The sequence below is a fragment of the Candoia aspera genome, chromosome 1 (assembly GCF_035149785.1).
Source record: "Candoia aspera isolate rCanAsp1 chromosome 1, rCanAsp1.hap2, whole genome shotgun sequence".
NCBI classification, from domain to species: domain Eukaryota; kingdom Metazoa; phylum Chordata; class Lepidosauria; order Squamata; family Boidae; genus Candoia; species Candoia aspera.
Window position 1 is genome coordinate 210,945,026 of NC_086153.1, and position 26,427 is coordinate 210,971,452.

The 26,427-nt window shown below is 39.2% G+C and overlaps 1 protein-coding gene across 1 annotated transcript in view; it reads right to left on the minus strand.

Moving 5' to 3' along the window:
- THSD7B (thrombospondin type 1 domain containing 7B) overlaps window positions 1-26,427 on the minus strand; it is a 456,317-nt gene that overhangs the window by 31,790 nt on the left and 398,100 nt on the right. The window contains exons 15-18 of the mRNA XM_063318405.1: window positions 18,949-19,082; window positions 17,959-18,112; window positions 2,890-3,031; window positions 973-1,088 (exon numbers count right to left, since the gene is read on the minus strand). Of these exons, the coding sequence (XP_063174475.1) occupies window positions 973-1,088; window positions 2,890-3,031; window positions 17,959-18,112; window positions 18,949-19,082 (546 nt within the window). The remainder of the gene's footprint in view (window positions 1-972; window positions 1,089-2,889; window positions 3,032-17,958; window positions 18,113-18,948; window positions 19,083-26,427) is intronic.

Here is a 26,427-nt window from a genome sequence, read left to right on the forward strand (position 1 = left end):
ATGAAATGCTAGATGGAGAAGTCAGTTGAGCAAATCAGTTGGAGGGAGAAGTTGATGATGGTAAAGAAAAGAACAGGAACTAGAAGCAAGTTAGAAATATGAAAGAGCAGAAAGAAGAACTATACAAAAGCTGTTTAAAAAAAGTCAGTCATGTTTGTTTAAGATATAGAAAAGTTACTGTTTTTATCAAATTGCTTTTTCATGTTTTTATTTCCCTTAAAATGTATATGTTTACTGATCTAAACGTATAAATATGTTCTGGTCTACCTTACCCTACATGCTGACTTCAAATTACAAAACCGTATCCATTATAGGATTGTCCTACTTGTTCTCTAGACTCTGTGGAGGGTTCTATATGGCCCTACAGAAGGTTGGCAATATTTATTTTGATGCATTTTTCTGAAAGTCTAAACCCATGAAACGATGGCAATTTTACTCAGTTAACAATCAAGGCAATACAAAAATGTCTAAACTGTGCAGAGACCTACCATTTATCCTGCAAATAAGTACAGAATACAACTCTTAGCTTATCAGGTTGCTGTATGAAGACATTGCCTCATCTGAATACATTCCATTCACTGGGTTCTATTCAGCCCCTTGGGACAGGGCTTCCAAAAACCAGTGAGACAGAGCTGCAGGCTTTATATCACCCATGTGATATAAAGAGTTCCATTTCCTTTTATCGATTTTTTTCATTTCTGTATTATTTATTTGCTTATTCAAATTTTGTTGTTACTGCCCATCTCCCCCAAAAGAGAGAATGATATGAAAATGTCAGGGCTTCATTAAAGCCAGGACCATATGGCAGGTTTTAGGAAAATCAGGATGGAATAAATAACCCAAAATGATTTGATAAGATACTTTCCAAGCTGAGTCATTCTGGAAAGCCAGATGTTATTCTATGGGATATCCAAGGTGACTAAAGTGTTCAGCGAACACATACTTGCATTAAGTAACCAAATGCAACCTCACCTGCTCACAGTGCTTCATGTTCACTGCTTTTCCATCACTGCGTATGCAGCTCAGAAGGCGATTCCTAATCCCTTGTCCACAGACTGCATTTTCATTTAGCTGGCATGTGCTCCAGTCTAAAGAGACATCATAGTTGCAATTAGTTCTGCCTGTTAATGCCAGAATGGCTTTTTTTAAAAAGTGAAGCTTATTTTTTTAAGATTTGGAAACCAATAAAATATTATTTAAAACAAAAGAATCTGTCTAGCCTTAAATGATCCTGTTTTTTGTTTCAGTAGCCCTTAAACATTACATTCCCTCTGAGTAAGCCAACAACTGTCCAGTGGTGATGAAATGTAGCTTTTTAAAAAGCACTTCATAGTGATCAAGTGGCATGCTGCTCCACTGCCAAAAATTGTAATTTTTTTCTGCAGTGCTACTGCCTTGCGGGACGCGGTGGCGCTGCGGGTTAAACCGCTGAGCTGTCGATCGGAAGGTCGGCGGTTCGAAACCGCGCGGCGGGGTGAGCTCCCGTTGCTCGTCCCAGCTCCTGCACACCAAGCAGTTCGAAAACATGCAAATGTGAGTAGATCAATAGGTACCGCTTCGGCAGGAAGGTAACGGCATTCCGTGTCGTCATGCTGGCCACATGACCCGGAAGTGTCCTATGGACAACGCCGGCTCCAAGGCTTTGAAACGGAGATGAGCACCGCCCCCTAGAGTCGGACACGACTGGACTTTACGTCAAGGGAAACCTTTACCTTTACCTTACTGCCTTGCAGCAAGGCTTGTCATAACCTCAAACTGAGCTTTGGACTTCCGGGGAAGAAGATGGCTCCACTAAAACTGGAGTGACTGCAGTGGAATGAAGAGCTGGTGAGTAAACTGGCTCTTCGTGATTCCTCTCCAGACAAAGAGAGGACTTGAGATCACCCACAAGTGCTTCAGACGCTGCTCCTTGTAAGGACACCACAAGACAGTGGTCTCTTCTAATCATTTTTGGAAATTGCTTGTTAATTGCTTTTCAGCTATTAGGAACCTTTGGATTGACAAGGTTCACAGTACTGGGTGAATTTCCTTCAATCCTCAGCAAAAGGAATAAACAACTTTATTCTTCTGGAATAAATTTATAAATTGTGCCTAACAAATCTTTAGTATTACGTGTTATAAGATTTTCAAATTCAGTCAGGTTTCTCAATATTACACCATGTTTTTGCAACTGGTTTGCGCTGCTTATTTGATAGTACTGGAAATATTTAAGTGTAAAAAAGCACTGGGTAGTAAAAAACTGAAAATATCTTAACTTTGTCCTCTTAAAATCTGAACAACTTGTCTCTCTACTAAGCAAATTTCAAAGTGCCTTCACCTTTGTAGAAATAGACATTGAATAACAAAGGAAGAGGGACCTTCTTCTTAGTCTTTTTATCATCACTCAAGGATTGTAAAGTGCAGCTCACCGATAACAATAATCCTCAGGAAAATGTTACCAAAATCTAATAATGTTATATTTAATTTTATATACTTTTATACAATTTTATGAGAATTCATTTTCTTGGTCACATACTTCTTAATTTATTTTAAACCTGGGAATATATTGAGATATAATGGAGTGAGGGTCTCTATGTGTTAAAATGTGACAGCTACATAATTTAAATAATATATTAATATTATATTAAATGTGAGAATAAATAAGTATATCAATTAACATTAATTTATAAATGATTAAAATATTAATATTCATAAATTAACATTAGTTATAAATACATGAACTTTTTAGCTCTTTTTAAAATGGCTAAGCCCTTGAAAGTTAAACTTAAAGTCCAGTGAAAGATACTTATTCCTGAGCTACACCATCTCTATTTACTTTTACCAGTCTGATACAGGCATTTGTGAAGAATCCTCTAAATTCCATTCTATATTACAATGCAGGATGCTTACCTGTTAAATTGTAATGATACTGAAAACAGTTCTGATTCAGAATACAGGGTCTCAGTTGTGCACTTTCAGGGCAGGTCTTGGGTTTTAAAGGCAATCGTAATATATGTCGAGTCCTTGTTTGCATTACACTGGTATCACATGGCTGGGGAAAAAAACAGGATAAGTCAATGATGCAAGCACATGTTTACAGCTGTGGCAAGGATGGTTACCTGCATTATTAATTTAATTGGTTTTCAAATTGCCTATCAGGCTAAACAATCTCTTGTGAATAATCTCATTATATAACTCCAATGCTCTTTCCCTGAATTTGACAGCCATCTAAAAAGACTCTCTGTATGTACACAGGAGAAGAATCATACATGTGGCTGAGGATTTTTATGGTGGTCATCCAAACAATAAGTCAAGCTACTGTTGGTTTATTAATTATTTGGAACCACAGAGAATGGAAGAGAAAAGAAAGGCTCTATCATCTTCATAGATCTGTCTTATATATCTCCAGTACTTCCTAGCTGTCTTCATTTTTTTTAATTAAGAAAAAACTGTTACAGCAAAATATGAACTCTTATATTTCAGGTAATATGTTTCCTTTAACTCTTTCAAACTGAAAATATATATTTATCCTTTTTCATTGCCCATACTATATTGGAGATGCTTTAGGTGGTAAAAGTTTAAGAAAAATGTACCACTTCCCTAAATTCATTAAGATGATATGTTTGAATATAAGAAGACATAAAATCAGACACTACTGAAACAACAACAACCTGGCACTCTTTTGCTGCTATTTTAGATACATATATTTAATAAACGTCTCCAACTGTACAGTCACAATCCTCTCAAACATGTTGCCCAAGAAAGTGTTTTTAATGAACAGCTTCTTCAGAAATGAATGGACCACTGCTTTCTTTAAGACTTGTGTCCCCACTCTGTCACATAAAGAAATATTTTCCCTGCCTGGATCTGCCTAGTCATTTTCTTAAAATAGATAGAGCTCAACTCATATTCTTATGCCCATAAAGTGAAAGTTATCCCAGGCAATTAAATTAGAAATACTGTATTTCAAGCTGGAATGGAGTTCAATATTTTTCTCAAAGTCCCTCACAGATCTGTCCTGGCAAATCTCCATGAACTACTGTACAATATGAGGTTTTCAGTGATAATAACCCCATAACCATTGTAAAGAACTCAGCTGGAAAGCTACTTGAGGATGCAATGGAGATCACAAAATAAGTTACCTTTTTAGCCTTCACCCACAATGCAATAAGCATGACTGAGTGCACTAATGCATATCCAGTCAGCCCTTTGGCAAGTATTGTACATTTATGCTCTAGCCATCTCCTAGCCTGTATTATCACCCAGAGCTTCCCAGGAAACCAGGGAGAAATCCAGACCCATAGGCCCAGACAGAGCATTTAGAGGTAATAATGCCATTTGTTTCTCCATCCTGTAGGGCAAGTGGTTTGGGCCTCTGGAAAATTCTCCCAGACCATTCAAGACACCAGTGCAGTCCGTATGTCTCTGGAGACAGATCATCTTAATGGGTCCTCCTCCCCTGCCAGGGAAGGAACACTGCTATACTATCTTGGATGTAAACAAAATCATGCCATATTGCCAGATGAGAACTTTTCCAGACACAGTTAGACACCTTTGCTGGCCAAGGAAGATACAGCTTGCTAGCTGATTGTTTTTCTTTTTCTTTTTAATGAGACATTTAATATGTCTGTCTCTGCCCCAGGGCACAGTTGCATGGGTACTTTTGAGTAGTAGGAACAAAGTGAATAGGCAGTAAGCTTAGCAATTTACTAGCTTCAGATGCTCCAAAAGGGCAATTATTTTGGCAAACATTGTAAATGTCGTAACCTGCTACCCTTTATCATGATGCTACTGACATTGGGGGTAATGGAGTTGCTTAAGTGATTAAGAATGGCAGAGTTACAACACAAATGAGTGGCAAATTCTAAGCCATTCGATGTCAGTGGTAACTGTGTTATTGATTCCAAATGAAGCAGACTGTGACAAGTAATAAAGAACTGAAAAGCAACCCCATGCTTCTAAAATAAAATCCACATTTCAATGTGCAATTGCATCTTCTCAAATATATTTAATTAATAGAAATGAGTTGATAACTGCTTTGGAGGAATCAAGGGATTAAAGTAAGTGCCATGGACTGGATAAGATTATAACCAAACCAAACCCATAACCCTCCCACCACTTGTTACTCTCATAAATATTAAGGATTCTTTAAAAAAACATCCTTCCATAAATCACACCAAGGGCACTATTTTTTTCCCCCATTTAAAAGCTCATTAACTAGAGAGACAGCAGTTCAAAAACACATGCTTCTCCTGCCTCGCAGCTGTCACCAAGGCAGAACTCAAGAGTGAGAGACTGGCAGAGTCAGAAAAGAGCGGAGACTCAGTTCCATCCTCCTCAATATGCTAAAGAAGACTTGGATAATTTGGCTCACAGGTTCAGCTCTATGGAGGGCCTAGCCTGAAACAGCTCTGGCATAAACTCAGCTGACCAGTGGTCCAGCGATTCCGGCCCTCCTGGAACAATGGAAGGCAGAAAATGGACTGTGACCTCAATGTGTTTCTCTTAAGCATTTGCCAAGGGAGACTAGATTGTTTGTTCTTTCAGTAAATCTGAGTCTCTGTAACCTTGTGGCATGATTTCCTGTAGAAGCTACTTTTCCTGGAAGCTCAGCTGTTCACTAGGGAATGATCACCCAGACATTTAAGATAGGCTATTTTTCTTAATTACATGAAAACGAATCCTGTTTCAAACTGTTTACAAATTGTTTATTATCTTTCCCACATTTAATTTGATTGTTTGTCCCTGAAGGCAAGAATAATAATATGAATGGTTTGCCAATAATAATCAAAGAGAAGTATCTTGCTAGATGTTCCCAATTACTGCTCTACTGAATTCATTTTGCTGTGTTAAAATCAATCACTGAAAATCAATGAAGAGAGGAGCTGGTTTTTAAATGATCACCTTTCAGCATGAAAACAAGCATCTCAAATAGCTTGGCAATGACTGTCATCTTTTAATTCACTGTACTTGGGGTGTGTCTTTTAACAACTTATTATGGAGGCCTAATTAAAATCTGATCCAAACATGGATTGGGTAAGGATTAGGGAAGGTAAAGCAATTCTTCTTCATCTTCTTGCTATCAGCAAATAAGATTTGCTAGTGCTGGACAGAGTAATTTTCCCATTCCTTTTTCCACCAGTTGTTATTCAATTTGATTTAATTGATTTAAGAGAAATTGCTTTCAAAAATTATTTTGAAAAAAAAATCTCATGGATGGAATGCAGCACTCATCACTGTACATGATGATGAGTTGGTCAAGGTTTGTTTATGAATATTTTATCTTTCATGGTAAAATCACATTTCAAGGGATCCTCCAAAGGATTTTTCAGTGACAGTGCTTCTGCTAAGGAAAGACCTGGAAAATTTTGAGAAGCTATTCATCTTATGTTTTCTGTCCACAAATAGTTGCAGCAGTCTACATTTGCTATTTTCATTTGAGATGCAAAGATTATGCAGTCCGAGAACATATGGGTGATGAGTTATATAGAGTCGGCACATCTCAGCAGGAAGGTAAATGTAAGGGGGCTCTGCACAATGGAGTGTTCTTCCAAATGTGGGAAAAGGGCTTTCTGAACAAACCTAGTGTATGCTTACAAACATATTTCCTTCCATAATGCCTATTGGTTATCTTCCAGCCCCACTGAGTCTTCATCAGGCAGGCACAACTCCCTAATTTATTTATTCATTACAGTATAGGTGCATAATTTGATTTCTGTCCTGATTTTTAGCATCCTCAAGCAGCAGACAATAACAATAAAAGTACTATGAAACTTTTTAAAGAAAAAAATGTCAAATTCTGAAATGGTATAACATTAAGATTAAAGGATCAGTAGCAGCAATTCTTTTACCCACTGCACAGAAAATATTTCATTATCTATACTTTTCTAATACCTTTATCTGGGTTTATATGACATGTAGGAATTATAGGTGGAAGGAGCATAAAAAGATTAACTGGACAGATTGTTCATATAACTAACTCACCCTGAAATGTTTGCAGGGAAGGGAGTAGATACAAGTAGAATAGAGTTTGTCCCTAAAGAGCACTCACTGTGAAGTTGTAAAAGAACTTCTAGACCGAACTCCATAAAACTATGTGACTTCATAAATAACCACAAATGGCAAATTTCTTCTGATTGCTTACGTTTTTTTCCTACTGTGACCTGACACCACTGATGTGAACAGGTGCAATAAAAAGCACAAAGGAGAAATCTTCATACAGGAAAGGGGTGAGACCTGTTGTCTATTATTCTAGAGTGCAGGACACAAATAATGGATTTAAGTTACAAAAAGACAGATTCCAGTTTAACATTTTTATTTCACTTGGAAAATCTGTCAGCAAGCATACATTCCATCAAGTCTTTGCTTAACGCTGAAACAATCACTCTGAGAGGTGGTGGACACTCCTTTGCTGGATGTGTCCAAGAAAAGGTAGACATTATTTGTTGGGAATGTTTAATTTGGATTCCTGCACTGAACAAGGGATTGGACTTGATGGCCTGAGTGGCCTCTTCCAGCTCGCTCATTCTATGAAACCCAGAGAATTTGCCTGCACTTTCAAAACTGATAGCAAATACAGCCAACATAGAGCCTCTTTACACAGGTGCTCCTACTGACACCTCTTTTGGTGCTCATTGATTTTCTTCCGAACCAAGCTTCAATTTAAATTTCCTTCAATTAAAAGAAAGGGAAACTGGTATATTGCACAGCAAAATAATGCCTCTAGACTTCATGGATCTTAGAAAATAACAGTTAGTGACCAGAGCCAATTTGTGTGTGTGTGTGTGTGTGTGTGTGTGTGTGTGTGTTTGGAAGTGTGTCCATTAACCCAGAAAAAGTCAAAAGTAAACTGGAATTATAGGAGGATCCTGGACAGAGGGGTTGGGGGTAGTAGGGGCATCCTCATCATTATTTATGAAAAATGATGTCCAACAGCTGGTGACATCTACCATGGCAGGTTGTTTTAGAAATGCACTAACCTTCTGAGACTACCATTGTGTAAGAATGCCTATGACATGGTTCCAAAATCAAACATGCCAGCTAGTCCAGAAAGGTTATCTACTGCTGTAAATGTTCTTCTTCAGACAGCTAGATAATGATAACACTTGTGCTCCTGAACAGATCTATTCTTAGACATATTTACAATATCCTTGGTTGGCTCATTTTTTAGCAAATAGGCATGCTGACCTCTGCATAGATTTATTGTACTACTGAGCTAAAATCAAGTAAAGGGCAGCCTGACCATACTTCATGGAAGTTGAAAACCCTTCTTGACCAAAATTCCCAAGGATGCTATGTGTTTTCAGCCAAACATATAGAATGTTTCCCATCTCACTAAACCTTTGTTCAATGTGTGAAGGCCAAGGGATGTTTTCATTATTTCTATGTTGTATTTCTTTGAATGTATACTGATATCATTTATGAATTAAGTTGCTGTACATACTGATGACACTGAATCCCAGAATGCCTGACCCCCTTGTAAATAAACTCCAGAATACAGCAATGTTTTATTCTGATTCCAAAAATCTTTAAGGTATCAGATTAAACTGCATCTGTTCCCCTTCCCAAACCTACTGCTTGAGGATAATTTGAGAGTGGCAACATTCCTGGCAGCAAAAAACCTTAGTTTTAAAACCTATACACTCCAGTAAACAAATTCAGAAGGGTTCATTACTTTTGCAATATGCCAGAGGAAATGGATTTCCAACACTTCTCAGCTCAAAACACTGAAAATGTTATTAATGGTATTTCTTGGTGTGAGCATATATTCCTGAGTATGATAATAAGATTTCCAGCCTCTAATGTGGGAAACATGTTTATAAGATAAAAGGAAGCAAGTGAACTGGTAAGACCTACTTTAGTTGGGTCTGAACTTAGTTAATTTTGACTTATCTAAACTGACCTACACTACAACACTGTAATAGGGTTCTGACCTGAGAATGGATGAGCTTGCTCATAACTCAATTATAACTCTGATCTCTATTATGAGTTGCAGTTGCAGATGTACCAAAAATCCAAAGGCCTAGCTAAATGTGACAATGAAATTTGTGACTGATTTTGTAAGTACATTCCCCAAAGATGCCGAACAGCAGCTCTTGTGGAGACCATTTTAATTAAGAAACATGGCATGGAAAATGGTATGGATCCAGTCTGAATTATTCTCTTCCATGAGCACTCTTTGCTAATGTTTAAGAATTTGGACATTGGAGCTTCAGACTCCATGGGGTCATCTAATTAGATCCCAGTAGACTGCTTTCATGTTTTCAGCTGTGTTTTTGGGGAAGAGGGGAGAGAACAGTTGCATAATTTTCACTGTGGAGGAATCTTAGGAATGTGTGGAACTTCTACATTTATCAATGACTTGGAAAAAAGGTCGGGCAAACCAAACTCAAAATGCATTGCTTATCATGAACATTTGTTATTATTGATTGGAATGCTGAAATAAGGTAGGGAAAACCCACTGAGCATAGCTTCTGGGATTCTTGCTAACCCCTTGACTAGCAGTAACCATAGGAAGAGTCTGTATTTTCATCTGTGGAATGAAGTATCATAGTATGCTCTGTGTGTGTGTAAGAGAGTGTATGTCTGTCTGTGTGGATCTGATCAGGGCAAAGAATATGTGCTATCTCTGCTTGTGTATGTGTGCTTCTCCCCTCCCCTTGTTTTGTGGCTGTGTGTACTTCTGTGTGTCAGTGTGCACTGGGAAGCATAGAGCTCCGCTTTGGGTCATGTCACTAGAATAGGGAGGGAGGGGGCATTCCTGCCCAGCTGCCTCTCCCAGAGGGGAGCATTGGGGATCTTTGGGGGTAACATTTTTCTCCACAGCCCCCAGCCAGATCCAGAGCATTTTAAAATTTAATCTGTCTTTTGCCAACCTTTCCCCCCCCCAGCAAAGTTGGTCCCATTTTGTTCAATTTTCAGTGAATTATCTTGCTGATGGACAGACAACATAATCCTAAGCCCCTTTACCTAATTTCTTTTCAACATTCCTCTAAATTGGAAAGAATAAATGGTAACAGTTTAGATGCTTCTCTTCCCACAGAAATGATAATCCCTTACTCTCCATGTTGTGATATTTTCATCATGTGGAACCTACTGCCCATGTGAGTTTCCCCTAACCTCACCTGCAGCTGGTAAGGACATGGGATTTGCTACATGCTAGGGGAGGAGCCAAGTAGCAGCTCCTGAACTAAGCCCCTGAACTGTGGCTGGCCTTACCCACTCTGGCCTAGCCCTACAGCCAAAAAATGCCATCCAGAGGCAAGAAAAGAACTGGGCCAGCCCAAGTAATGAAACTGGGACCCATAAATCCAACAAAGCAGAGAAACAGATGAGAACTGACTCCTACCTTCCCACTGCAGAGACAAAAAAAATGTGAGTAACAGATTTACAGCTTCAAGACCACCTTCACTCCCAAAGAATGCAACAATAACAAGACTGGCCTCCTCCCCAACCCTCCAAAACTTCAGCCCAAGTCACTCCCCGGAGCAGGGAGGTAACAGAGATATCCTCTTGGAACAAGCCTCCCACATCCCGCACAACTACATAATTCAACCCTCCCATGAGATCTGCCTTTTGTCTGCAGAAACTCTGATCTTTATACTGCAACGGCTAAATGACATTGCAGTCAAGGTGGACAGTTTCCAGCAAGCCCTTGATCTGAAAATCCTCCATGGCAATCAGGGGGTTAAAATGGATCACTGCATTGGCATCCCGGTAGCCTGACTCTCAATGTCCATAAGACAGCCAGAAGCAGTTTCATCAGCTACATGCTAGGCAGTAGTCCTTCATGAGTACTAAAAAATAGTATAGAAGCGGGTGTGTGTCTGTGTGAAAGCCACCTAATGGTTAAAACTGCTTGTTTAACAGTTTGGTATCAACTGTATAAAATGCTACAATGAGCTGGATGCATTTTAACACATACACTTGAAATATTACTATAATATGGTTAAAATTCTAAAGAGAAGAAATGAAGAGCATAGCTATACTTGCTGTGTTGTGAGCAAGGAGCTCTATTTCAGAAAACTTATTGAGATGCTGATATGTTCAGCAATACTTAAATATCTGCTTGATGATGATCTCTTAGTATGATATCTGCAACTAGTTTTTCATATGGCCTTCATAACTGATAGTCATGTCAGGTTGTGACATGTTTATTGGCCCTATAATTTATTGAAATACTTGCATATGGCACTAGGAACATGATGTTTAACAAGCTATTCATAATGAAATGTGTAACTGGAAGCTGCCATTGCAGAAAATACTGCAGCAGTGAAGGAATTAGACCACTTTTACTGTAAGCGCATAATGAACCATTCATAGCAATCCATATACAGATGTGAATGCTCTATTATCAATTTAATAAGCTCTTTACAACATAAACTCCATTAAAAAATCCATAATCCATAATGGTCTGGAATCCCCCTCCTCCCCGCCTAGACTTTTAATCACTGGAGAAGAATCTAGTTCACCCAAAAGGCAAGGAGATTTGAGAAAGTTTACCTTCAATCCCTCATACGATGGATGATGTAACCATGTTTTAATAAAACATAACTGCATGTAATCCCAGGGACAAGGTATACTAATGCTGTGGCAATTATAAAAAAAGCATTTATTTGTCAGAAACTTTGGCATTTGCCAAATGCTTTGTCAGTCATAGTGAAAAATGTATTGCACTTCAGTCCCCCAATGGAATATCAGTAGGATTGTACTGTGAGTCACTAGCATTGAAGCATGTTTTACTGAAATAAGTGGGAGCTGCTTTTATTTAATTGCCCCAATCTTACAGATCTTGATAATGGCATCCCACATTAATTTGCTCCATTATTGTACTATACACTCTGCTTTTCTACCCACAGAGCACTCCAGTTAAAAATGATAATTAAAATCATGATTAATCCAACTCAAAAGGGTGGACTAAAGGAGAAAAAATTGACATGTTTTTTAAAGGCAGAAAAAGAGAGGGATAAGCACAGCTCTTGAGAGAGAGCATTTCACTGATTGTTATGCAAAGCACTGTGCATGCATTGGAAAATGTGGAACTTGAGAAAATGACCATTTTATTTACTGATCATTAAATAGTCAAACATTTGGAATCCACTTATCTATTGACATATTAAGCTTTTTACGTGTTAGAGAACGACCTGGATGGCTTGTAAACTCCTTTTGCTTCTGTGAATTTGAAATGGATATCTAATTGTGCACTAACTGCCTGATGCCATATGGTTTTCCCAGAGGCAATATCCTGTAAGAACTGGTGGAAGGATCACAGCAATACATTTAAACAACTTCAATTTTAATAGAACATTTGAACCATTACATTTAAGCAAATCTTGGTCTCAAACCTGGATCCTGCAAGTCTTAGGCTAGTTTCTCTCCTTATCAAGGAATGAGAAAAAGTCAAAACAACCGAGTTTTTGTGCTCCTGTGTGCCACTGTGACAATGAACTATAGCTAAGGGGAGGAGAATAAATTCTTTCAGCTGAAATCTGCCTGGCTCTGGAAGTGATATTACTCAGTTCTGATGCCTCTGTTATTTAAAATTAGGGTATAATTAGAGCATTTGTGTCCAACTTATTAGTCACTACCTGCCTTTTTTTTGTTTTTTGTTTTTGAAGGTGGGAAAAGTGGATAGAGCAGTGTTTCTCAACATCAACCACTTTAAGATGTCTGGACTTCAACTCCCAGAATTCTGGGAGTTGAAGTCCAGACATCTTAAAGTGGCTAAGGTTGAGAAACACTGGGATAGAGTAATAATATGAAATGGGTTTGGTCACATAAATACATGTGGGAGCTGAGATTTTCCATTTCTTTTCCTAGATTTTGCGAGGAGAGTTTGGGGGCTTTTCCTTGTTTTTTAAACTGTCTAAAGTCCTTCCTAGGAATTATAATAGAGTCTGTACGTGTTCCCATCTTGAGATTCCAAGCTACTGATTTTCAGCAACCATATTTTGGAATTGTTCTGAGAGCTATAAAAAGGGAGCTTATAGTTTGTTACCCCTCAGGTATAAGAGCATTGATGAAACTATTAATTTTAATATTGTTACCAGGAAAATGATTTGAATTCTCCTCTATAGCAAATTAAGAATTATGACCTAAAATATCCAGGTGCTGCTGTCAAAAGCTACTGAAACTAATCATATGTCTTCAACTCCACTTTTGAAGTTATCCATTAATACTTTAGTAATACAGATTTTATTTATTAAAACACATACTTATTTAATAGTCATATAAGTCAGGAATATGCTGCTGATGCACAAGAAGGAACAGCATTTTTTTCTTTCATCCCATGTCTTGCCTTATACATTTACATAATTAAATGATTGATTTTCAAACCCTCCTGAATTAGCTACTCTAAATGTTAACATTTGATGCAAACAAGGAGGCCACTCAGATGAAATATTGGGAGTTATCAATTCTTGTAAGCAAAAAAGCTGACAGCAGATACAATAAATCTGAGATAATTATTTCAGGGAGTTGTGGCACAACTTGCATATTAACTCCGTTTAAGAGTGCTTTGATGAATTCAAGTGAAGTCAATTAATTACATTTCCAAGTCAGATGAATAGAGAGTCAAGACATTACAGGTATTGCCACATTTCTTCAACACTGAATATTTAACAGGAGATGATATTTTCTCTGCTGTCTGTGCAGAAGAAGAAAATCAAGTAATGATGTGTGAACCTACTATTGTAAGTGGAATTAATATGAAGTCTCTGAAGAGAAATGTGTTTCAATCTAATTTCCCCATGTTTATTGAAACAGGCACGACATAGTCTTGATGTAAAAATTCCCAAAATGATCCTTAGGTAGGAAGAAGAAATGGAATATTTAACTGGATTATAAATCATATAAATAACACTGATAATAATGGTTGTTAGTATATGTTCTTTGTTTATACACAGATATAAATATGTAGATATAATGCCACAAGAACAGACTTTTTCTAACACACAAACCAGATTTATTTTTCAACCAAGTGGTTACCTGTTTTGGAATGGACAAATAGCTCAAACAGGTGTCCAGATCTAAAATTACAAATTGTATAATTTGCCTGCTTATTCTTTCTTTTCTGTTTTATACTCACCAAAGGATCCTCCTGTCTCACATATGGATACAACAGTTCTGACTGGATCTTACAGTTCCAAAAATGGATCTCCAACAAATATTTGCTTGTTCTCTATTCCCAACAAGTTTTGGGAGAATCTCTGGTGCAACTTCACACCACTACCAGAGCTGGTAGAAACTAATTTTCACACCTGAAGATTCTCTAATATTTCATACAGGCTGAAATTGAGAGAGATATAGATTGAACCCCTGCTATGTTTATTCCTTTCTCCATCGTCCTTGCTTTTTTCTAAAAAAAATTAAACTTCTCGACAAATAATTTTTGAAACTTGAAAGCTAGAAAACTGTTTAGTAAATTTGTGTTAGCCTAATAAATATCATATGGATTTTGTATTCCAAAATAAAGGAAATTCCATATAACTAGGAAACAAGATATATTTTTTTCAAGAGTACTTATTTTTCTGCTGCAAACGGAAACAAGTTGCTCTCTCTCTTTTAAAAAAAATCATACTCCAAGCTCTTAGAGAAAGTTATCATGCAAACTATTTGGATTTTCATGAACCTCTAGTAAATAAATACAGTTTTCTGCAGGCTATCACCTTATGCTCTATCCTTTTACATTTCTACACCTTCCATCCATAATACATTCAGCATTTAGTAAATAGTAAAGTTTATTCATGGTCTTTGGCTAGTAAGATATAGCACCACAAAATAGAAGAAAAACAACACAGCAAACTAAAAATGAGAGTGAAATCAAAAATAGAATTGTTGAGGCACTAGAGGGTGAGAGAAAAGTAATATGAACCTGTTAGCATGGTGTGGAGGGATTGATTTGAATTGTACAAGTTTTTGCCGCTGGCCCTAGATCTCAAATCCAGACACTGTGCATCATCATCATCATCATCATCATCATCTTCATCACCTTAGCCCTGCAGCAGCAGGGTATTTTTTTATTTGAAAAATTTATATGGCTACCTAAATTATAAGAATCAACCCTAGATGGCTACCAAACACACACATAATAAAAACAAAAGATTAAAACTTTTAATATACCATCAGTCTTGTAGACGTGCCCTCTCGAAAAACACAGTAAGTGCCGGGGTCACCTACCCTTATGCCCCCCTGCCTGAGGGGAAAGCCAGGTTATAACAGCCTTCTGGGAGGTGAGGAAGGTAGGGGCCCTCCGTCTCTCACAGGGGAGGCTGTTCCATTGGGATGATGCAGCTACAAAAAGGCTCACTTCCTCAGCTCTGCCAGATGGCAACATTTAATTGGAGCAAGGCCACCCTGTCCAATCTAGTGGGATGGGTAAATGTCCCCATGAATTTGTGCAAAGAGCCCCATAGCTATGGCTGCCATCTGCTCCTCAAGCAGGAGATGCAAGTCCAGGAGGATCCTTAAATTGCACACCAACTCTGTCTGGAGAGCCCTACCCCTTCATGAGTTAAAGATGGCAACTCTCTAGATCCAGGGGACCCAAAAACCCAAAACCACTCTGTCTTGTGAGGGTTAAGTTGCAGACAGTTCCTCACCATCCAGACCGTCACAACCTCCAGGTACCGGGTAAGCACTTGCCTGGCTTGGGGGCGAGATATATACTGGTGATACTGAACCTCATGCCGCTGAGTGACCACACCCACAAGCTTCATGTAGAGGTTAAATAGGAGAGGAGAGAGCCCTGAGCCCTGAAGCACCCCCCATAAGAGAAGCGTAAGGCTAGATCTCTTCTCCCCTTCCAACACCAATTGGAACTGGCCATGGAGAAAGGAGAACCACTGGAGAAACATGCCTCCCACTTCCACCCCACAGCCTTCCTGCATTTGCACCCTGCCACACCATCCATTCCCCAGACTTTCTGTGCTCATGCCGTACTGCATGATCCACCCAACCAGCCTTCCTGTGCTTGCATGCAGCCTGCACTGGGCCACCCAGGGCCTCCCCACTACGCTCCCCACAGCACCCCCCACGCCCCGCAGCACCCTACACTCCTTACGTGGCGCTCCCACCACTTCCCACTTAACAACCTGCATGTCTTGGGGTTATGACGGCAACCGGGACTGCCAGGATCGCCATTGCTAAGCGATGCAGTCACGTAACATCGTGCTTTGTAATCGCATCGCTTAGCGACCTATGTAGAAGCCAGGTCTATTGAATCTGCATTGGTTCACAGACTTAGTATGAAAACAACGTAGCTATTCAAAATGATTAGCATGTAAAGCATCCATTATTACAATGACAACAGGATATAACATATGACAATGACAGCATAATAGCATATATGAAGGGCTATTTCCTCGCAAAGATTCTTTTTCAAATACAAATTCAAACTCTTCCTATTAACTCTTGAGATCTAGATACACTATGAGGTTTTAGAGGTATCCACAGGGATCCATGTTTTGGCTGTCAGTTATTAGTAGCATGTGTCGAGGATATTTTCCTTTTACAGAAAGAAAACGTGGCCATTCATAATATGGAAATCTCTTTATCATCTTCTTATATTTTGCTTAGAATGTTATCTGGGGGTATTGAAATTTGGGAGCTATCAGGCATATCAAATTCCTCAAATGACTCCATGCAGTTGGATTTTTGGACACTGAACTTGTCACAAGAAGAGGCATTTGGTTCAAGTATCAGTGCTGCTGCCAACTGAATCTTCAGAAAGGGCTTGGATTCTCAGTTCATCCATTCACATGGACACTGAGAAAAGAAGATCATATAGCAAAGATGGATGGAACAGCTGAAAACCATGTGTGCTGCTTTTTGACATCTGTGTGTATAGCATGAAGGAGGAGGGCTTTATACCCAAAATGCTTGTACATAAAAAGCTTTCACATAATAAGCAATCCCAATTGTTATATCTGCAAAAAGCCTGACCCTGTAGGTATTTTTGTGCATATGGAGCGAGAGAGCTAAACAGTATTGGTCAATGAATAAGTGCATTTAATGTTATGAAATTTATTTATTTCATTTTATATGGCCACCCATCTCATCTTGGTGACTCTGGGGAGCTAACAACATTGAAAAACCAACATAATAAAGACCACAATGCCAAATACCAGATTGGCAGCCACAAACCCTTTTTCAACACAACTATTGCATCAACTCTGCCACACGTTCTGACCCCCATGCCCATGATGCAGCCACGTGTTCAGGGGATGATGTTCCAAACAGCAGGCACCATGACAGGAAAGGCTGACTTCCTGGGTCCCGCTGGATGGCACTCTTTAATAGACAGGACCTACAGTGTTCCTCTCCTGCCGGATCTGATGGGATGGGCTGACACAATCAGGGAAAGGTGGTTCCTCGGGTCACCTGGCCCCATTCCCTGAAGAGCTTTAAAGCTCTTCATGGAATGGGGCCAGGTGACCCGAGGAAGCATCTTTCCCTGATTGTGTCGGATCATCCCATCAGATCTGGCAGGGGTGGGAGGCTGTGGGTCCCGTCTACCCATCAGATCTGGCAGCAGAGGAACACTATGGGTCCTGTCTACTACTACCATCTTGAACTGAACCTGGAAGCATACTGACAACCAATGTGGCTCATGGAGCAGAGGCATAACACACACAGATCAAGAGGCCCTCATAACTGCCTGTGCCACTCATTTTGAGCCACTGTAGCTAACAACTGCTCTTCAAGGGCAGACACATGTAAAGCACATTGCAGTATTTGTGCTATAAATGATAACCTAACAAAAGCATATGGATCAAAGAACAAAAGTCATACATTGCTTCACCAGGGAAGGTGCTTATTATCATTCCACTTGGCAATAATAATAGGTTTTTCCTTTCAATAGCAAAAAATATTTCTTAGCCACTTCTTTTGATGGCATTATGGATTTCTAAGCATGTCACTGGTGAACATGTTAATATTTTAAAAATAGCAAGTATTTGAACTATGGCAGAACTAAAGTACCTCTGGGCATCGACTCCAGTGACTCCATTCAGACACCACACATTCATTAGGACAATAGAGGATACATTTCTGTGTTTCCAAAGGGATTTTGGACTGATTACAAAGCACACTAGGTACAGGTTCACCATCTCCACCTTCGGTGGTGTTTATACATCTGTAGGATGATAAGAACATCATCTGCAAGGCATTCCACAATGAAAAACAAATGATAAGTAATACAGAAAATAAAGTCAAGTCTCCAACTGAGCTCAACATCTGGTGAATTCTGAGACACATCCCTGCAATTTTCTTGACAAAAGAACAAATCATTGCCTTCTCCTGGGATGTTTTTTTTTTTTCCATTTCTTGGTCTTACCTCCGGTAGGCTTTCAATTACTGTATGTCTATTTATTTTATGTCTTGCCATAGTCTAAAACTAGAAAATAGTTTTATTTTCTTACTTTTTAATTGTTTTAAAAATAATTCTATGTTTGCTACATATGCCATTTTAACTATTCATTGCAGTGGATAACTGGTAATTGTTTAATCAGTTGATTATCTCTGAATATTTGTTTCATGCTAGTTAGTACTGTTGAAGAAAACTGAAAGAATATGTAGAAATCATGTAGAAATACTACAATTTTGAGTGAAGTGCTGCTCATGAAATCAAAGATATGCTTGCAGCCTATGTGGCAGAAATTTTTATCCTATAGACTAACTTTATTTTCATAGAAATATGAAATATGAAACACTATTCTAGACACCTTCGTATACAACAGTGTTTTGAATAGTATAGTGTAGCATAACATAGCATAACATAGCATAGTACAATATTGGTTATTTAATTTTTTTAAAATAGTATAAATAGTTGAAGAGGACTTCAAGTGACAAAATTAAGAGAGTTTTATAAAGGCGTAAATGGAAAATAATGTCCTTAAAAGTTCCAGAGACAGCTGTTAAATTTTCTTAGCAAGCTTATTTTTAAATCAACTGCTCTTATTTTCTACTCACCTGATTTGCCTCGTTTGTATTCCTTCTCCACAGTGGAGGGAATTTTGTGCACTGTTGATTTCACATGGAGACCATGGTTCTACTATCCAGGAATACTGATTGCATTCACTGTAACATGGGACTGCCTCATACACCTTCCACAGAAAATATACAAATGTATACATAATCAGTCACTTGAGTGAAAATTCTCCAGAGAAATACTTTAGCAGAACAACGGAAGAAAAATCTTCCTCATGTTGCTGAGTACTGTGCTAGATTTTATGCACTGTTCTAAGAATAGTGTAATGTTTAAATTCATTGATTTCTTACAGACTTGAAGAGAATGTGATATGCATACAGCCTCTTAGAATAAAAATAACTATTTCCCACAGCCTAAACAAGAATTTCATTACAATTTCATTTCCTCTGATGGCTTGTGCAAGATCTATGAGATATTCCCTCTTACAATTATACAACACATTGTATCTCACAAAGAAATCTTTATGATAACAACTGTCAAGGAAAAATCTTTTTTCCTTTCTTGGTTGTATTACATATACTGTTAATGAAACATTCTTTATATTTTTAAAAGAATTATTTCAATTCCCAATAGCCATTGTATTTCATATTTTCTATGAATCTTTTTTTTAAAAATAGATCTCTAAGACAAATAATTGTGCTTTTCAGTTGAACTCTACTTCCAATGCATACAGTAGTTGCAAAACGTCAGCAGAAATTCAGACATCAATATTGCTCTAAACTGTAAACACAGAGCATATTTAAAACAAGGTCAGAGCACTCAATATTTCATGTTCCCATGACATGTCCCTTCCCACCCTCGTTTCTTTCCTAATGTGTGCAGTGAGCTGAAGGAATTTTAGACTGGCTCTTATGATGGTCTAAATTTCTGCCACATTTGGGAAGCTCTAACAAATAGTCTGGCCACACTATGAGGCATTTGGGTAAAATGGATGGTAAGATGGGATATGGGTAAGTGGTTGATGGTCTCTACATCTTGAAGCTTTGGAAGTGCAGGTGTGGCTAGGTCAACTCACAGGGGTGGTGAAGTTGAGGGATAAATTTTGATAGGGTCTAGCAAAGAGAGGAATGATGTTAAGTATAACAGAAGTAATTGGGGTGGCCATTCTAGGTTATGAGGGATTGGCAATCTGGTGCCCATCCACTCTTCTAGCAAAATAATAGCCTCCACCCTTGACCATGGGCACACCACTGGAGCCTTTGGCCTCAGCTTACTGTGTTAAATGCCAGGTTTTTCTCCACGTTTTGGTTCTAGAGTAGTGAGCAGACCGGGCTTGTATGACTGAAACCTGGCTGGGCAAGAGGAGGGCATTCCTCTATCCAAAACTTGATCTCCAAAACTTCATATTTGCACAACCATGATGCCAAGGGCAGGGAGACATATGGTAATGATCTTCCATGAGAATTGAGATGTGAGTATCGATACTTTAGGTTAGAGTCCAGGGAGAAAGCACATCCCTATGTGAGTTCTTTGCTTTTTCTCTTAGAAGTGATGCTGTAATTCCCTTGACTATTAATGCTGAAAGACTTCAATGCACGTGCCCCTGGGATGGAAGCATATTTAGTTCAGAATTCATGGTCTGTGGGCTTCTTACAATTGTAAGGCTCAACTCTTGTAGGTGGACACACACTAGATTTAGTTTTCAGGTGGAGTCTAATCTGAAGATGGAGGATTTCATTATTAGTCTTTATTGTAGCCACCTTGTTAGTTGCTACTGCTGACTTCTGCAAGAGTCTTGGAGATGGGTTTCCCAGAAAAATGGTGGGTTGTTCTTCACAAATCTAATTGTGAAGGCAATTAGAGCACTGGATAGGATTGTACACTTGTGGCCTCTTTTAGACCATAGATCCCAGGGGAAGGTGGGTTATCCAGGTGGGTTATCCATCTCCAAGTGGGAGATGAAATGGAAGAAAAGATGGCTAGTGAACTTGTAGAAAACAAAGAGAATACAACTGAGTATAGATATGAGACCATGTTCCACCCTACACTGTGGTAATAAGAGTGATAAAACACAGGTATTTCTTTGCCCTTATTGCATCAGCAGAATGTGGGTTCAGGATGCAATAAATGCCTCTTTGAAGAAGGGAGTGCTATTTACCACCTTGATGAGGCCATCTGACCCCACAGTGCTAGATAGGTTTCATCCAGTCTGCAATCTTCCTTTTTTAATGAAGATTTTAGAGGTGGTGATGGAACTTTAGCTCAGAAGATTCTGGATAAAGTGGATAATTTGTATCCCTTTCAGTCAGGTTTCAGTCCTGGTTATGGAATGGAAATAGCATTGTACACTCTTCTGGATGATCTAGTGAGAATGTACCTCTCCTGGTCCTGTTCACAGTGGCTTTTGAAACCATCAATCATGGTATTCTCCTGGCATGCCTGTGAGAATTAGGGATTGAAAACACTGTTTATAGTGGTACCATTTCTTCCTGAGTGGGCAGTGCCATGGTTCAGCCTTCTTCCCATATTATTCAGTGTCTGTATGAAATCCCTGGGAGACATCATCCATCAATTTAGTGTAAGGTATCATCAGTATGTTGACAAAGCCAGTTATACAACTCTACCCAGAGCCAAATAGGAGATGGTGTGGATAAATGGGATAAGGTGGAACAAATTGAAGTTGAGTCCCAACAAGATAGTGTAGTTGTTTGTTCAGCAATCACATGTTGGTTTCCATAAACTCTAGAGTAGGTGACATTATCCCCAAAGGAGCAGGTCCACAATTCGGTACAGTAGTACTTTTGAATTTGCAACTTTGGCTGGATCAACAGGTGGTGGTGATAGTAATGACGACAACATGTGCAACTACGAGATTTTATGCAGAAGTTTAGAGATGACAAACCTGACATAAGACTGACTGCTATTAAGGTGATTTTTAAGTGGCAGCAAGGAGAGTGCTGAGAGCTGAGCATATAGCAAATTTTCAGTTATATGCCAGGAATATGTGCTGGAACAATTTTGCCCTGATTAACCAGTTTCAGGAAGGCCTTTCCAATGAATTAATGTGATGGGGCACAGCAGAGACTTTGGAAGAATTGTGTGGTGATTGATGGCAGGCTGGAAGATTTGAGGAATGGAGGGAATAACAGAGGAAAAACATTTTACAGACTTTCTTCATTCTTTCCACCCCTCCCAGTTGCCTCCTTCAACTTCAGCTAGCATGGAACTCACGTAAATGGGATGGTACAAAGATCCCTGTCTGCAGTGAAGAAACAAAGAAGATGAGATACTGGATTGTGTTTTTACTGTGATACATGTAACCATTTAGTGGATATTTGCACAAGCTTCTTGCTTTGATTTGGCTGAGAAATCCTATACCTGTGGAAATTTGGGTCATCTTGTAAGTAAATGCCCAAATTGCTCATAAACCTTAACTTTGGAAAGCTTACAGACCTCCCTCCCAAGAGCTTTAGAAAAGCTCCAACATCCAACACCAGATAATTGCATTTTATAATACATGTAAGTCTTTGCACTTCAACAGGCTTAGAAACCCAGCTCCTGGCTCTTTTGGACTCCGGGATGACTACTAATTTCATCTATATAGCTACTGTGCCACAGTATGGTTTGAGCACACAACCACTAGAAAAATCTATGCAAATGGAGATAAAGTGAACCTTCAAATCAGGTTCCATCCTGGAACATATAAACAATCTGCAACTAAGAACAGATCAATCAGATTAAGAATTCTTCCAACTGAATTTGACTGTTTTGTTTCACGCGCTTATTGTCTTGAGGAAAGACTGGATTCAGACACATAATCCTGATATTGACTTGGACTATTTCTGCCTCTTATTTTGGATCTGCTGAACTGCCTTCAGAAAGCATGCATTTTCACTAAATGGGACTTGAGAGGAATTTACAAATTGATTTGGATGAAGGAGGGCCATGAATACTTAAGAATCTTGTATACTCGTTACAGCAAATTTGAATACACAGCAAATAAAAGCAGTGTTTCAACAATTAATACATTTCTTGGAGGGAGTGGTCCACCCATGCATCACAAGAATTTATCTCACTTTTACTTCTACATTACTTATGCTCCTAGCTAACAAAATAAAGTGCCGGATGCTTTTTCAGGAAACCCTGTATATGGCGTCTCCTCTCCTGCCACGATCTTAATGTCTGGCAATTTTGCTCCCCCTGGAAGGGACACTCCTGTGACATTTGGGGTGGGGTGACAAGCAGTGAACCAGTTGGATCTGATTCACTTACCACAACAACAGGACCCATATGTAAGGACTTGGATGGATGACCTCCAAGGTATCATACAGATTGGCTGAAGGACAACTTTTTCACAACAGCCATTTGTATCTTCCTCTCTGGGAAAAAGTTTGGCAATAAGATTGTAGGGCAAGAGGGAGTCTTTAAAATGTTGCATCTTATGCTCAAAGATTTCTCATGGCCATGGGGGAGAGTGGATGTCACAGACTATTTTCCTCATGTCATGTCTGTTCTTGGACCAAGACTATCTCTACTAAGCTAGCTGGTTTGCTCCAGTGCTCCTGTCTCCTATTAGATCATGGCACACAATTTCCCTGGATTTTATTACTAATCTCCCAGACGTGCATAGTTTTGTCACCATTGTAATGGTAGTGGATCTGCTTACCAGTATGGAATTTCTTGTTCTATATAAAGACTGCCATCTGCTCTGGAAACAGCACAGAGGTTTTTAGACCATGTTTTTGGTACAAGGTCTTAGTTAATCACATGATTTTTTTTTTATCATGGCTCTCAATTTACACCCCATTTTTGAAAAGCCCTCTTTCAGTTATTGGACATTTGTATTCATTTGTCATCATATCATCACCTGGAGTTGAATGAACAGACGGAGAAAACTAATGATATGCTAGAACAATATTTGTTTTGCTATCTATCCTATTAAACAGGACAATTGGCCTGACTTGTTGCCATTTGCAGAATTTGTGAACAACAACTATTGACATGCTTATCTTCCAAGTGGTATAGCTATGTATAACCTGTGCCGTTTGCCAACTCCTCCAGAACTCCTGCTTCTACAGTTCCTTGATCCTCTTGAGACATGAATTGGCCAACAGTGCATATAAATGGGCAGAAAGTGCCCACAGGCAATAAGGCACCAGATTTGCTATGGAAGATTTGCTGTGGCTTTCCAGTAAGTTTTTACCTTCCTCCCATCCATCCAAGAAACTGGACTCAGAGTTTATTGGCCACTTCCCTTTGACTGCTTGGTGACTTCTCATTTGCACTTGGTGTTTTACTGCCTTCCCCTTGTGTGTGAGGGGCTCTCTGTTCCTTGCATCCAGCAGCTCCACCTCCCTAATGGTCTGGTTGATGGGGAAGAGAAATACAGGATGTCTTCTGGATTCTAGATGCAGGAGGGAGAATAGTTAATTCACTGGAAGGACTATCCTGATACTGGGAGATTGTGGGAAGTGGTAGCAAATGCATATGCATCCCAACTTGTTTGCCAGTTCCATCTGAAACTTCCACACAGGCCTCATCTTCCTGAACTGCCTCCTGCCTCACCAGACTTTGATCGCCAGGAAGAAGAGGGCTCTGTGCTAACTGCCACCTCTCAAACTATTGTTTCAGAGTTAGAGCAGGAGAGGGTGGAGCACATTCCATCTTCTGCAGTTTCCTTTCAGACTTGTCTACTGAGCTTGATGAGATGCCTGGACCTTCTTCATGGACTGGTGTGTGTGTGTGTATGTGTGTGTGTGTGATTACTCTTGGTGCATTCCGCGGCAAAGGAGGAGAGTGAGTCTGACAGGGAGGTAGTGTGATGGGACGTCTAACACATACAGGGAACATGGAGGAGGAAGCAAGACTGTTACAAGAAGGAGTCAGACTGTTACAGAAAAGATTCCTTGTGTCATGAATAGCCCCTGCTCAGGTGCTTTCCTGATATGGCACCAGTGGAGGATGGTCATTAGCAACCCATAAACAGCAACAAACAGCAGACGTGCAGATGGAGAAGAACAGATGTTGATTCAGCACCTTGGACCAGCGGCGTGGAGGGGAGAAGCACGAGACAAGAGGTGACACTGGCTTAAAGGAACTCCTGGGAGAAGCGGGGAGAATGAATGTATTTATACTGACAATCACAGACTGTAGCCACTTGGATCTTTAGTAAGCTTTTCGATCACTGCTCAATAAAACTCTTCTGTCTATTCCTAACTGGTCTGGTTCAGAAGTGCTGATCCATTGGGCAAGGGATCATGGCCACAACACCTTAGCCCAGGAGAGAAGGAGACTCAGAGTAACTCCACCTTAAACACAAGTAGTATAAATTGATCCCAAGAATTGCTTTGGCAGGCTTTCGAGACATTGTTACTTTACCTCCATTAGTAATAAAGCTAATTCTAGAAATCCAAGTAGTTCTTGTTTCCTGAGTTTGCCAGCCTTGAAGGGGTTGACAGTAACCTTTTTTTTCCTGGTCCAACAATAAAGATACTTGATTCTGTTGTTCCCAGTCCTAGTGGTGCAGCACTCAGGGGCACCAGTGTGTGTGTGTGTGTGTGTGTGTGTATGTGTGTGTGTGTGTGAAAAAAGTGAAGATAGCAGCCATGACTGTGCAATTGAAGCCTTGCCCCTTTTTTGTGTGCATCAGATGCACATAAAAAAGGGACAAGGCTTCAACTGTGTAGTCACAGCCACCATCCTGACATTTTAAACCCCTCTGCAGATGCCTCTGGAAGCACCATCTACTGAGTGGGTGAAGAAAAGCTGAGATACTGGATATAATTCTGGGGTTGTTTCCACATGAGATTACTTTTCTCATAAAAAATACATATGGTTGGTTTTAAGTTTGAGATGATACATTTGGTGGTGGTGAGTTGTTTAATTATTTCTTTTTCATGCATCATCTGCTCAAACTCACCAAACCAAGTTTTTGAGGTAAAAGTTATGAAACTGCAGATGCCCCAAACCCATAAAAGACAACCAAAGAACTGCATGAATAGGTCTTGCTGTCCCAAGTCTGTTTGGCTTCTTCAGGCTCATACTTGTTCTCTAGAGCTTGGATGTATACAGCTGGATTTACTGTTTCAATACAGCCTTATTTCCAAACTCAGGTCTTTCTGCAGTATATGAGGAGAAATATATTAAGAGGGAAAGGATGGAGCTGCCCTTAAAATGAAATGACACAAGGTAAATAGACTGCAGAGGAGAAGCCAAAACTGACTAATAAAAAGAGATAGATGTGTCACACTAATAAAACTGAAATGAAGATGGACAAGCATCAAGAAACCAACCATTCCATTACTGTAGTAGCTAGACATACTTTTTTTTTCAGATTCTGAAAGTGTTGCTTTTTCTTGTTCCTCAGATTTTAGATTTTAAATATATGTTCACATAATGTATGAAACGCTATACTTGGCTTAACAAAGCACAATTCCTGTCTTCACATCACAGGCTATGTCCAAACAAATAAATCACATTACAGTTTAACATTACAGCTTGATTCACATGTCATACTAGGA